Source organism: Rhinopithecus roxellana, chromosome 15 (assembly GCF_007565055.1).
Source record: "Rhinopithecus roxellana isolate Shanxi Qingling chromosome 15, ASM756505v1, whole genome shotgun sequence".
NCBI lineage: Eukaryota > Metazoa > Chordata > Mammalia > Primates > Cercopithecidae > Rhinopithecus > Rhinopithecus roxellana.
In genome coordinates this window covers 97,828,580-97,842,981 of record NC_044563.1, presented here as the reverse complement: position 1 = coordinate 97,842,981, position 14,402 = coordinate 97,828,580, and the positions used below count along the sequence as shown (strand labels likewise).

The 14,402-nt window shown below is 57.9% G+C and overlaps 1 protein-coding gene across 1 annotated transcript in view; it reads right to left on the bottom strand.

Moving 5' to 3' along the window:
• KCNC1 (potassium voltage-gated channel subfamily C member 1) overlaps positions 1-10,854 on the bottom strand; it is a 48,155-nt gene extending 37,301 nt beyond the window's left edge. The window contains exon 1 of the mRNA XM_010370146.2: positions 10,230-10,854. Within this exon, the coding sequence (XP_010368448.1) occupies positions 10,230-10,799 (570 nt within the window). The 5' untranslated portion in view covers positions 10,800-10,854. The remainder of the gene's footprint in view (positions 1-10,229) is intronic.
• Positions 10,855-14,402: the final 3,548 nt, after the last annotated feature.

The following is a 14,402-nucleotide window of genomic DNA, read 5'->3' as shown; positions in this document are numbered from 1 at the left end:
GCTGGAAGGCAGTGGGGCTGGGATTCGGTCGAAGGCCTCATGGTTCAAGGGGCTATGCTCTTAGCAGAGAAAGGGACTCCAGGTCATACTCCCAAAATTATGTAGCCAGAAAGCAGTGCGGGGTGGGGAGACGCAAAGTCCATACACTTTCTACTGAACGCAGAAGCAGGCCCAAAGCAGGGGATTTGGGACAGAAACCATCCTAGACTTTGGAGGGGAGAAGTTCATTTTGAAAACCAGTGACTAATGCCTAGAACTTTCCACAAGCACAGCTACAGAGGAAAGGGGACAAGGAGGGGACAGGGAAGGGAAGACATGGAAGGAGATGGGGAAGGAGAGGTAGGAAACGAGCCTGGCTGGCCTTCGGGAGGAACAGAGTCCAGGAGAAGTCAGACTCGGGGGTCGGGCTGGACCAAGCGGGACCTGGGAACTTGCGCATCTTGGTTTTAGAAAACAGCTTTGTGGCCTTGAAGCTGTCGTTGTGGACGGTGGCTGGGCTGATGCGGCGCAGAGAAGGAGTTTGAAAAGACAGAGGGTTAAGCTGTGAAGAGCTTCTTCTGGGCCTGTGTGGTGACAGCAGCAGGTGGGCCCCTGCCTGGACTGGGATTTGGACCCCCTACTAGCGCTGCCCCAGCCTTTGCCTGTTCATCGCTGCTCCAGGCTCAGGGGATGGAAGGATTGTGCTCCCACGTGAGGCCAGAAAGGAAGGCTCAGCTAGGAACAGGTTCAAATGCAGGGTACCCATGTCTGCCCTCGGCCTTGAACCCCACTTGCTTATTCTTTCTTTCAGTAAATATCTATTTAGCACCCACTATGTACCAGGCCCTACTCTAGCTTCTAGAGATAGAGCAATTGGAAAAAGAGACAAAAATCCCTACCCTCATGGACTGTACAGTCTAGTGGGGAAACAGACAATAAACAAGGCAAACGAGTAAACTATATAGTACATTAGATGGTGGTAAATGCCAAGGAGAAAAGAGCAAAGCACGAAGTGGGGAAGGGGCCAAAGGAGTGTCGTCTGAACTGATGATGTCTGAGTATAGACCTGGAGGGGGTGTGAAAGCTGACACCCAAGGGAAAAGCATGCCAGGTGGAGGGACCAGCGCAGCGCAGGTCCTGAGGCAGAAGCATGGGCAGCGCTGGGGAGGAAAGCCATGGAGGCTGGGGGAGGGAGGGAGAGAGAAGCAGACAGCAGAGGGAGATGCTGGGTGTGGGGCACTCAAGTGAATACTGCACCCTCTGAGGAAGCCCACACCCCAGCGTGAGATGGAGCAGAGGGCTGACTTGGTTGAATAGCACTTTGCCAGGCTGGCCCTGGCTGCCCTGAGAGAAGGGCGGGGTAGGGGCAGCTGGGGCTGAGAGAAGAACTCAGGCAAGCGAAGGCAGGGGCTTCCACCAGGAGGTAGCTATGGAGGGGTGCGATGCAGTCAGATTCCGAGTGTATTTGAAACACGAAGACAACAGGGTTGGTTGATGTCTGAGAGAGAGAGGAGTCCAGGATGACTCCCAAGGTCTACCAGTGGGAGCCACTGGATGGATGCGGTGGCCATGGCTGTGATGGGGCCTCACCCCAGGCCCAGTCCCCCTGCCATCGAAGCCTTGGCCTCAGGAAGGACTGGCTTGCTTGTGACACTCTGCCAACCTGCACACACCCATCTAGCCCTCTGTGTCCTGAGGCTGGCCCTCGACTGGAGCCGCTGCCTGCATCAGCACTTCCCAGACTCCAGGGTGCATGAATCATCCGGGGAGTGAAAATGCAGATTCTGAATTGGTTTCAGGGCTGGCAGTGAGGCCTGAAAGGCTTCATGTCTAACAAGTGTCCATATGGTGTTGCTGTTGGTCAGATGACCACACCTTGAGTGGAAGGAGCCCACACCTCTCAGGCCCCACTGCAGCGATGCACCCTCACTCAGCAGTGACCTCAGCGGTGCTGAGGGGTGAAGGGAACGTTCTCCCGCTCCCCGATCTAAGAATAGAGTTTCCCAGGAGTACGAACTTTAAGCATCCCAGGTAATTCTGAGGGTCAGGCATGGGTGGGAGTCCTCCAGCAGCCATCCCTCCATCCCCCATAGCAGCCATCACAAACACCCTTACTTAGCCCTGGCCCCTCCAACATGGCACCCATCCCCTGCACCCCTCTCCACAGCAGCCCTACACCATAGAAGTTGGCCCCATCGCCCCTGCTCCAGACCCCACAGCCTGGCACACAGTAGCTCCGAGTGGGCCTTTCTGCAGCTCCCTGAGGGCAGGAAGCCAAGAGAAGGGCCTGGAGAAGTGGGCAACAGGTGCTGTCCATAGGCCTGAGCAAGCACCTGCAAAAGAGGTGATCCCCCCAGGTCTGGGCCTGCCAGAGGGCTGGGGAGCCCGTCAGGCAGGGGCATGATCACTATGCCTTGAATGAATGACTGAGGACAGGATGAGGCAGGCTGAACGAATGTAGGAGGAAGCTTTTTAGACCCCCTTCCCTTGGGCTCCTGCCTGCTTTAGGCCAGGACCTTTGTCAGGATTGCTCACACGAGTCCTGGGGAGGAGCTGGGCTGGCAGAGGGAAGGAGAAATAGGGGAGGACTTGTTTGGTTCCCCCAGCTCCTCTGGGAAGCTGAAGCCTAGAATTCTTGGACTCCCAGAATGTCAGAGTTGGGAAGAGCCTTAGTGGTCACTTAAAACGACCTCTGTATTTTATAGCTAGAAAAACTGCAGCACGAAGGGGCGGCAGGAGGAAGGGGTGACAGGACTTGCTCAAGGTAGCCCAGTTGGTTTCGAGGCCTGGCTAGATTCCTCTCTAATCCAGGTGTCTGATGCCTGCAACCTGGGTCTTGTCTGTGCTCTCATCTCTCCGACACACCTGGGCTGGTCCCTAATCCTGAGGGCCTGCCTGTCCCCAGCCCCCAGTCTCCAGAACTGACCCATATGCCACCAGCTCAAATCTCACAAACTGGGTGCCTCAGTGCCCAACGCATACCCCTCACTCCCCAAAAAATGAGGTCAGCGAGGGCAGGAGCAGCCAGGTTAAGTGTGAGGAACCTTGAGGGATGGACTTTCACATTCAGCAAAAAGCAGGGAGGACACCGAAGTGAGGGGAATAGATGACCAAAACCCCAGAGGTTAAAATGAGGGCTGCCGATGAGGACCATGGAGGAGGCTGGCAGAAGGGAGCTGCAGGAGCAATGGCTGGGTTCCAGGGCAGAAGGCCTCGGAGTGCCGAGCTGAGGGGCAGCCAGCGTTCCCACCATGTGTCACCCTGCACAGGGAGCTTCTGATCCTCCCAATCCTCCTGCCATTTCTCTTCAGGCCATATGGAGTCCCAGGGCCTGCATGGATGGGAGTGGGAGGACAACTGAGGCATTGTCACGAAACCTTCTTCCTTGGGACTGATAGAGCATGGCCTGGCCAGGCAGGGCCCTCACTTGCCATTACCCAGGGGCCGGAACTTGCTGACAGGTTCTGGATAGGTTGTTGGGAAAGAGTGGTTGGTCAGGAGGGAGAGACCCAGACGGAAATTCAAGCCTGGGGCACAGCAAGTCACAGGCCTCACCATCCCTGGAACATGGACAGGAGGCAGTGCTGTGTAATGGTTACAGATAGAGCTCCAGGGTCAGACAGACTGAGGTCCAACTGCTGGCTCCACCGCTCGTGAGCTAAGTGACCTTGGGTAAGTTACTTAACTTCATTGAGCCTCTGCAGCCTTGTCTGTGTCATTGGTGTGGCAGTATAGTGCAGTCTTGCAAGTCTTGGGAGAATTATTAATAAATGAGGATATATAAATCAAATCCTTAAGACAGCGTCTGACACTGTGTGATTCGAGAAAGGAAGGGGGTTCTGGAAAATCCTGCTTGGGAATCCTAAGGATTTGGGTCAAGTCTGGGTTGGCTGACCTGAGAAGGTCTCAGTCAGCTGTACTGTGTCCTTGGAGTACAGGTATCTGTTTATTCTACCTCCCCCAGGAAGGAAATTAATGGGAGTAGATAAGAGAAGAACAGCATGTCCAGGTGGGGTTTGGTGTTCTTGTAAAACTGAGAGCCAAAAGAAATTCAGATGGTCAGGCCCTGGGACCAGAGGCTTAGGCTGTGAGTTTGAGTCTCACTGATTCCCTGTGTGGTCTTGAGCAAGTAGCTTTCCCTCTCTGAGCCTGTTTATTTTCACTGGATGAAAATATTGATTAGAGGTAGCCTGGGTGCGCCCATTCCCTGCAATAGTCCCATGCATATGTGAAATGGTCCCTACCACCCAAATGGTTCCCCTGAACAAGGACTGGACAGCAAAGGACCCCTGCAGCCTGTCAGGCCCTCCTTTTCCTCTAAGCTTGCATCTAGTGGTGAGGAGCTCAGGCTGGGGTGGTGGCCAGGCTGGGCCCGCAGCTGATGGGAGGCAGTGGCTCAAGGCCCTGACCTTTTGGTCCAGAGCGAATCCCCTGGTCATGAGACCGCTCAGAATAGCCAGAGGCACTATATTCAGCTGTCGTGGAGGCCTTGAGATCCCCAGCCCGGGCAGTGGACCCTGGAATGAGCCCCCGCTGAACCCCCTCCCCCACCTCTGAGACAACCCCCACCTTGCTCCTTGAGAGACTCCAGCCAATCCCCTCCAAAGCTTCTGGCAGAGGCCAGGCCTCCTGCTCAGAGTCAAGGAGCACAGACTCCAAACGCTCTGAGGCAATGTGACACGAAGCACCTGTGAGCCAATAGTCAGGAGACAGGAGTTTCCGAGCCAGCCCTCAGCTAACCCGCTCACAAGGGGCCTCAGGTAGCGTACTCCTCTCTGGGCCTCAATTTCCTCATCTGTCATAATAACGGCTCCCATTCTACAGAGTATGCCAGAGGCTTACAGTATAGAGGAGAGATGAGCCCAAATCAAGCAAGGATGCTAATGAACATTTTATTACAAATCAGAGAGCTTCTCTCCCAGGAAGGGCCCTGGTTCTGACTTCAACCCAGCCTGGGGGCCCGGGAAGGCATCACTGAGGAGCTGCTGTTTGAGGTGGGGTGTGGGGGATAAAGAGGGGTGAGCCAGAGGAAAGAGTGCTCCAGAGGGCAGGGTATGTGCAAAGGCCCTGAGGCAGGGGAACCTGGCACATGCAAGAAGCTGAAACGAGGCCGGGTAGTTGGGGCTTGGTAAGCGATGGGGACAGTCAGGCCAGAGGAGACTGGAGGAACAGGCAGGGCCTGAGAAGCCACACTATGGGCTATGGGCCGGCGAAGCACTGAAGGGTTCTAAGCAGGCTCGGGTGATCTGACAGGTCTGTGAGTTGAAAAGACCCCTGCGGTTGCCAGGTGGAGGATAAACTGGAGCAGCCAGGGGCTGGAGGTGGGAGAGCAGCTTGGGGGCTGCTGGGGAGGTAGGCCTGAGGGGAACCATGGCTGCTTGAGCCAGGATGGTGAACATGGAGGTGGAGGGAGAGGAGAGAGTCTACAGGAGGGGAAATGATAATACAACCAACAGTAGTAATAATAGTAGCCAACATTTATTGAGCACTTACTGTATGCCAGACCCTGTGGCTTGGGGCTATCCAAGCATTATTATCTCAGTTATCTTCACGCCAACCCCGTGAGGTCGGTTCTATCATTATTCCCATTTAGCGGTGAAGGGGCTGCAGGGCTCTGACCAGGAGGCGCTTGGTTTATGATTTTCACTACTGGGAGGGGGTTGGGGGGAGCTGGAGGAACCATTCAAAGACCTGAGGACCCCGCACAAGGATCATGGGAAGCAGGGGCACACTGTGGTGGAGGGCCCTTGGGGAGGCTGGGAGGGGAGCACACCCAGCCCCTTCTCCACTGCTCATGGGTCTCCTTCATACGGTACCATGACTCCAAGTGGGGCCCTGGCCTGGGGGAGTGGGCTCTGAGGTAAGGGGGTGCACTGCCTAGAATCCCCTGATAACAGCTCTGTCCCCCAGCCCTCCGCATGCCAAGCCACGACTCCAAGAGCCCTGTGTCAGCTGGGACCCAAGGGAGGAAGAGAAGCCTCTGGCTGGGGGTTTCATTCCTGCCACCAGGTAAATTTCCTTCCCAGGGAGCTGATGGGGAACCAGTTTTTATCAAGTTCCAAAGAGGCAGTGACGGGACAGAGAGACAGACACAGGACAAGGGTCAGAGCAGAGGCAGGCAGCTGGGTGGATGGAGGTGGGGGTTCCCCAGCTTGGGGGCCATTGGCACTATTTTGGCATTTGGAAGGTCAAATGACTCAGGAACAGATGTTAACACACAAACACACACACACACACACACACACACAGAGGACACTCTGGCCTGCAGCACAAGGACCACCACTGGCCCTGAAGGGACACAACAATGTCCCTGATGATGACATGCAAATCAGAGACTAAAGCTGAGAGCCTCAGACCTGAGCTGGCCCCCAAGGAAGACAGGAGGGCAGGTTTCAAACCAGGCAGCCCCAACACTCCCCTGCCTGCTCTCACACCTCTATGACCCCCTGCCCTCTGCCTGGTTCATTCCTCCCTGCCCCTCAAAGCTTGCCCCAGCATCACCTCCTCTGGGGCAGTTCTTATTCTCATGGCCCCAGGAAGTCCCTTCATAGCCTTTCCAAACTGTACCATCATCATCATTGTCTTGTGTGTGTCAGGGGCACCACCTCCCACCCCAGAACACACGTGGAACTCATCCCATCCTAGCTCGTCCCCCCAACCCCTCATCCCCTCAGGCTGGTGCCCAGAGTACAGGAGAGGGGACCGGGGGAGCAGCTGCCCCAGCTAGCACTGTTGCCCCTCAGGAACTCAGATGGGCCCTTCCACCCCGACTACGCAGCCGCTATCTCCAGGGCCAGCACCAAGGCCCAGGGTAGGTGGCAGCTCCTCAGGGAAAGGTGACCTCACCACCCATCCCACACACTGACAGTGGCCTGGGCAGAACAGCATCTCTATTGAGGATAGGAAATGCCCTCAATTAGGCCACTCCAGAGTGCCAGAGACTGAGGCAGCGGGCACGAGGCAGCTCTGGAATCTCATCTTCCTCAAGCACACATACACCCGGGATGCACAGGACCTTTCTCTCACATATACACAGCACACTGACACACACGTGGGGTCTCACACACACGCCACACACACTGTCACACACATGATCTCACACACAGTCTCTGTCTTACACACACCTTCACATACACACAGTGTGTCACACACAGGGACCCCCACCCCACACAGCCTCCTGCCTTATGTGTACACACATGTACACACACACACAGCCTCACACACGAGCTCCACATATACAGTTTCACACTTGCCACACACAGTCACACACTCATGCAGACACGCTCACCTCGACTCTCATGCACTCGTCAAACCTCACACACAGCATCTCTCTTACACATGCAGTCTCTCTTCCTTATACACACTCTCTCCCACACAGTCTCATTCTCACACACACACAGTCCATCCAAAACACAGAATCCACCTCTCTCACACACACACAACCCCTGACACAAGGACTCAGGAAGCTCACACAGAGTCACAGTCTCACCACACACACACACGCATACACACCCTGAGTCTCGCATTTTTATTCTCACACACACAAGCCTCTCACACACAATCTCTTTCACACAGAGCCTGTCTCACACATACAGCCTTTCCTTCATACACATATGCAATATCACACACAACATGCTGGTCTAAATCTAGAATAACGACTTGAGTCCCCCCGACCCACCGGTGTGAGGAGGCACGGGGGAGGGGTAAACAAAGGTGACAGCAGAGGCGGCAGAGCAAAGACAGAGGGGGAGGAGGGCGGGCAGGCGGCTGGTCTCTGCGCAGATGAGCCGCAGAGAGGCAGCGCAATGCAGCTAGGCCAGCCGGGCGGCAGGCAGGAAGCCGGGGTTCTAATCCCACTTTGCCCTCCTCAGCTCCTGAGTGCCCTTGGGCAGGTCCCTCTCCCTATGGGCCTCAGTGTCCTCAACTGTTCCCTGAGGGAGCTGGAAGGGACCACAACCTTCCTCGGAGGCCACTGGGGAGAGAAGGTGGCTTAGACAGGCTGAAGGGGAGCACCCACCAGCACCCACTCCTATCCCAGTACCGCCTCGCCCCGACCACCGGATGCCCACTCTTTTCCCTCAGAGTCCACTCTTCAATGAGTATTCACTTCAGAGATTTTTTTCAAGACTTTTCTGTATGGTTTTGCACACCAACAGAACCTCAAACCACACTAGTTGGCCCATTTGTCTGCCTTGGGTGAAGGCCACCCGCAGCCTAGAAATGTCCAGTGGGAGGAGAGGGCCAAGGGAGGGGGTTGGAATATGCCCCACTGCCCCCTGCCTGCCCTGAAACTCGGGACACTGATCAGAGCCCCAACACTGAGTGCAAGGGGTGGGGCGGGGGAACCCTGCTCTTGCTTGGGAGTCAGGAGACTGGGCCTAACCCTTGCTTCTGGAGCCAAAGTTGGTGGGGGAGCTGCTGTCCAAGGTCAAGTGTGGGCTGAATGGGCAGCTGCTGTAACCCAGGCCTCTGCCCACCCCCACCCCAACATGCACTGGTTCAACCTCCCATCCCCCTCCTCCAGCCCCTCCCCACAGCTCAGCCACAGCCTCCAGTTATATAACCCTCTAGCTGTAGTGGCCTCTGACAGGAAAGGGAAGGGGAGGGAAGCCCTCTGAGGGTCCCAGTCCACTCTGGGGAAAGGCAGGAGCTGGTAGCCAGACCAGGGGAGGATAGGGTCCCAGGAGAATTGAGTTCGAGTCCTTCTTGGCCTCTTGCTCCCTGGGTGACCTTGGTCAGGGTCCTCAGTGGCAAAACACAGGCCTGGCTCTCTCCCTATTGCCTCTCCTCATAAACATAGTTGTTCTAGAATTCAAGGTATCAGACTGACCCACTATCCACTCCCCACATGCCATACTGTGTTTGATCTCAGTTAACAGATCTACCAGGTCTGTGCCTAAACATAGATTTTCTCTGCCCATGGGCACTTGAGGGCCCCCCAAGTCTCCTCCTTCCACTCTCCTCTGCAGCTTCCTAGCCCTCTCCCCTGGCTCTGGCTTAGGCTCCAGTGGGCAGGAGGGGAGAGATGCGAAGTAAAAGACAGCAGGGCAGAGGCAGTGCTTTGCCTGGTAGGGGGTGAGGGCAGCTCATGGATGCAGGAGGGGCTCTCCTTTAACTTCTCCACTCTACCCTTCCCCTACAGGCCTTAGGGTCTCTCTTTAGGCCTCTAAGGACAGAGCCCAGTGAAGGCTGGGAGTGCCTCTTCCAGGGTGGGTGGCTGTTACCAGTTCCTCGTTTTGGGCTCAGTCACTTATAGTCCAGCAGCAAAGCCCTTGAGAGTTCACCAGGCCCCCTCCCCCATTTTACAGATGAGGAAACTGATCCAGAGAGGCAATCTGAGGGACCAAGGTCAGCAGCAGCGTGTCTTTTTTTCCTGGAAACAAGCGGGTATGGCTAAAGGGGAGTGGCCCATGAAGACACACCCACCTCTCACACACCTTCTCCTTGTAGGTTCCCCCTTAAGGACTCCCTCTCCCCACCACCTGATGTCCCAGAGGAAGCACTGGCATAAGCCCAGTGACCCACTCCAACACCCTCCCCTTTCAACAAGGAGGAAGGACAGGCTGTGATCTCAGGATCAGGGGCTCAGAGGGACCACCCCTACCCTACAGCCCAGCCTTCCACCAACTTCCAAGTCATGGAGATTAGCCATGGAGATGCCCTCTTGACCACCTCCTCAAAATTGCTGGAGGCTGCTCCCTGAGGAGGGGGTGGCTGTCTCAAGCTGCCCAGCAGGCCTCAGGCCTTTTTGGGGGACCATGGCTGGCTCCAGATGCCCCTTTACCTGGACAGGAAGAAGGGCTCCCAGCTTCCCTTCCCACACTAAAATCCTGAGGGCAGTTCATACTTTGACACTGCACCTCTGCAAAGACACAAATGTGCACGGGCAATCGCTCATGCACACTCAAACATACACACATGCTCACTCATTCCCACTCCACACTTTACCCACCCAAATACACTCCACCACACTTACATAAATATGCACACACAATCTACTCATACACACAAACACACCCATTCATACTCATACATATTAAACTTGGCAACACACAGACTGACATACATAGAAAACCAGAACCCCGGCAGACACCCTTTCTCTCTTACCCTGGTATGTGCACACATGCGCACACACCCCCTTTCGATTCTGAACTCCCTAGGCGCCAGTTCTGCGGTCCACCCCTGCCCGCCGGGAGGCACAGGACGCTGCCTTCCCGCCCCGCTCTTCTGATGGGTAAGTTGTCACTTACCCGCGCGTAGCGGGACGAGTAAGGGTCCTCGAAGAGCGCCCAGATGCGCGGCTGCCAGCGGCGCCAAAAGCCGCCAGGCCGGCCATCGGGGGAGTCACTGAGCGCCAGGCGCTTGGTCATCTCCAGCTCGTCCTCGCCGTCGCCCGAGTCGCCGGGGCCCTCGGCGTCCGCGTCGTCGGCGCTGTTGTCCAGGGGCGCGCCGCCGAAGCTGTCCAGCGCCTCCTCGGCGTCGCGGTGCTGGCGGTACGTCATCCAGCAGCAGGGCTCCACGTCGGTCTCGTCGATGCCCCAGAAGGCCAGCTCCTCCTCGTAGAGCGGCCCGCACACGTCGGCCGGGCAGTGCAGCTTGCCCGTGCGGTAGTAGTTCAGGATGTGCGCGAAGACGCCGGGGTGGCGGTCGAAAAAGAACTCGTCTGCACGCGGGTCATAGTCGAAGTGGCTGTGGGCGTCGGGCTCCGCCAGCCAAGCGAGCCGCGTGCCGGGCAGCGTGCGCAGGGTCGAGCGGTACGTCTGGTGGCGCGTGCCACCCACGTTGATCACGATGCGCTCGCTCTCGTCCCCTTGGCCCATCGCGGCGCCCCCTTAGGCATGGCGCGGCCCAGCGACACCCATGGGAGCGGCCGCCAGGGGGAGTTGGCGCCGGGGAGGGGGGCGCGCGGCCTCTTCCCCCCTCCCCCCAGCCGTCGGGGGGAACAGAGGTCCGCGGCTCTGGCCACCCCAACGAGCGAGCCAAGCCTCTCTGGGCGCTTTCTGTCGGGTGCCGGTCCAGGGGAGTGTGGGGGATCCCAGGGGTCTCTAGGCGCCAGATGTGGGAGGGAGCTGGTCCGGCAGCGGAGGAGGCAAAGGAGGAAAGAAGGCAGGGAGAAAGGGAGGGAGAGAGGGAGGGGGAAAGAGGGAGGGGGGCGGGCTCAGCGGTGAGACCCCGGAGGAGGGGAAAGAGGGTTGGGGGGCCGGTCTCCCGTTCCCATCTCCGCGGGAAAATGGAGAAATAGGCACAAAGCTTTTGGGGGGAAGGTCAGCCGCTCCCAGGGCCGGACTAGAGGCCAGCCCCCAGGAGGGGGAGGGGAGGAGACCGGGCCGGGAAATTCGCGCTCCTCTGTGCAGTGGTCGCCGCGGCGCGCTCTCGGCGCGGGGGAGATGGATGCCGCCTGCCTTCTTCCCTGCGTGGCCGGGCTGCAGCTCGGGACGCAGGGCGGGCTCCGGCCCCCTCCCTCTCTCCTTGCTCGGCTGCCTGCTCCCCCCGGCGGCGGGCCCGCCTGCCTGCCCGCCCTCCTCGTTCTTTCTCCCCGCCTCCTGGAGATGGCGGGCCCCCTGGGCAGGGGCACCCGGGGTGTTTCTCGTGCGGCTAAAGCCGAGCGCTGCTCTCGGTGCGCCCGGGCTCCAGCTGGGGTTCCGCTGGGCTGCGCTGGGACTCGGGCTCCCGCGGCGGTGCTGAAGGGACAGCTCCCGGCGGTCGCGGAGCTGCGCGGGGCTAGGCGGGGGTTCTCCCGGCTAGGTTTGGTTTGCGGGGACGGCGGGCACTGGCTCCGGTGCCTTTGCGCCCCGCACTCTGCTCCTCGCTTAGGGCAGGCGGTGGGCGCTGCCGGCCGAGACGGGGGGCTGCGGAGGTCGGGCGGGGAGGCGGGGGTGGCGGGTCCGGGCGCGGCGAGGTGAGGCCGGCGAGGCCGGTGAGGCGAGGCGCGGAGCGGCCGCCGCCGCCGCCGCGACGCTGCTGCCGCCCGGGCTGCTGCTCCGCTAGCTGCTCGCCCGTCGCCTGCTCGCTCGCGCGGTCCGCGTCCAGCCCGCCGCTCTCCGGACACGGGCACACGGCGCGCGCAGCCGCACTCGCCCCCGGAGGAAGGCGCCGCGCTGGGTCCTAAAAAGCCCTGATTCCGCGCCCCTCTCCCAGCCCCGCACCGAGCCCGGCCTCCTTCAACCTCGGCGCTGGGGGCGCCCGCCCCGCGAGGCTCCTGCTGCTCCCGGGGGACCCGCCCACGCCCCGCCCTCGGGGAACGCCACTCCAGCGGCTGGGGCTCCAAGAGACGTCTGGGCCCGCGCCCCCGGGTCAGACTGAGGTGAGAAGGGCGTTGGCACCCTCCCCTCGCCTTCCAAACCAGGGACCATCTGATCCCTGGTGAGACAAAGCTCTCTGGAGTTTTGTCATCAGAGACACCCTGGCCGGGACCACTGCTGACCGCTCCAAGGAATCCTCTAATACCGACCCTTCCTGCGGAACCTGGAAGCCCCATGTTCCTTCCATGGGTAATATCTTGCATGGACCCCAACACACACACACACACACACACACACCACGTTATCCTCTACGCCCTCCACTAACAATCAGTCCTGGACCCCTATTAACCCCTTTGGACTCCTTACTGACCCTGGGCCCTTTCCACCTTCAGACAGAGGGAGTCTCCCATGAATGCCACATCCATCCAAGCTCGCTGACTCTCCCACACTAACCCTGGATCCCTAGGTGGAGACCCCTTATGAAAAGGGCCTTCTGCCCTCAGAGGTCAGAAGCAGCAACTGCTCGTAGTTTCCCTGAGCACTGACACCCCCACCCTGCACTTCCTAGGGCTTCAGCTGCCCTTGGTGATTATGTCTGGGGGCTGGGAGGAAGGAGCTGGTGTTATGTCTGGGGGCTGGGTGGGAGCAGCTGCTTGCTGTGATTCCTCCAGCTTCACAGTTGGTCCTGGGGGTGGGAGTTCCAGTTTGAACCTCAAAGCCTTCCTGGCCCATGCCTGCTGCTAGTGCCTCCGTTTACTCAGTAGAGCAATCACTCCTTTACTCCTTACTTGTTTCATGATCCATCCCAGGCACAAGGACACAAGAGATGTACCAGACCCAGCCTCTGGCCTTAAGAAGCTCCCAGCCTTCTGGGGAGGTGGCCAGGTGGGCCTAGGCAGGACTGGGGAGGTCAGGCCCGGCTCCAGGGGTGGCTGGGCTGGGAAAGAGGCTTATTGATCCCAGCTCAAACCAATCGAACACAGGATGGCTGGGCAAAGGGCGATTTAATTAAGAAGATAGGAGGCTCTTATTACCTGCTGGCACTTTCTAACTGTGCAGACAGCTGTCCCTCTACCCTGACCCACAGATGCTGTCGTGAGCCTGGGGACAAAGCTGTGCCACAGACATTGCTCTCCTTACTTGGTCAGGGGAATCCCAGTCTAGTCACAGGAAAATCTGTGTGTGGTGGGTAAAAGACTTGGAGGAGTGGAGAGGGGCAGGGCAAGGATTGACAGATGGTAATAGGACAAGGGGAGAGACAGGCAAAATTAAGTCAGAAACACGGGCAGAGTTGGGTGGAGACAAAGAGAGGGTTGGAGTTTGGGGCCTGCATGGCACCTCCTCCTTCCAGATATTGATCTGTGTGATTCCTCTAAATAGGAGCTGTTTCCCCTTCAATCTCAGAGTAATACAGGGATGAGAGTGTTTTTGATTGTCCCTTTCACCCTGACCAGTGTGAGTTCCCATCTCCTAACCACAAGGAAGCCTGGCCTGGTGTGGACCAGCCTGGCCCATATTCAGATCCCCAGGATATGGGTTCTCAGAAAATTCTGTCCCAACATTGGTAGAAGATGAAATAGACATGGAGAATCCAGAAGGAAGGGAAAAAGGTGGACACAGAGGCAGACACACACATAGCAGGGAGAAATCAAGATGGGGAGAGACAAGAAAGCAGCCTCTCCAAACCTTCCTTTCTTTCTAGCCAGATGTCCAGCTCCTGTTCTCACCCAAGAAAACTTCTGGGATTCTACCAGCCATAGGGTTCTAGGATTTCACCTCTTTCCTCACCTGCAGAACCACATGGGATCAGAGTATGGCTCCTGATCTTCTCTGTAGCTCATCTGATCTCCATAAAAAGGCCATCAGCTCCTCCAGGGCTTTTTGTTTGCTTCCCTCCAGAGTGCCCAGAACACAGTAGATTCTCACTTAGTTCCAGATGATTTGAGAAAGGCTAGGAGAGAGGCCGGGATCCTAGAACCCAAGTGGCAGAGACTGTGGGAGTATGGAGCCCCTAATGGAGACCAAGTCAGGAGAAGGGACTTACCCAAGGTCTTCTAGGGAATTGGTGCAGGGCTGCATCACTACCCCATGGCAAATACTAAGGGGGGCTGCAGTGTGACCCAGGCAGTTGAGGAGGGTCACAGAGAGACGGAAACAAGGGGCTCCTGGTAGGTGGACGGT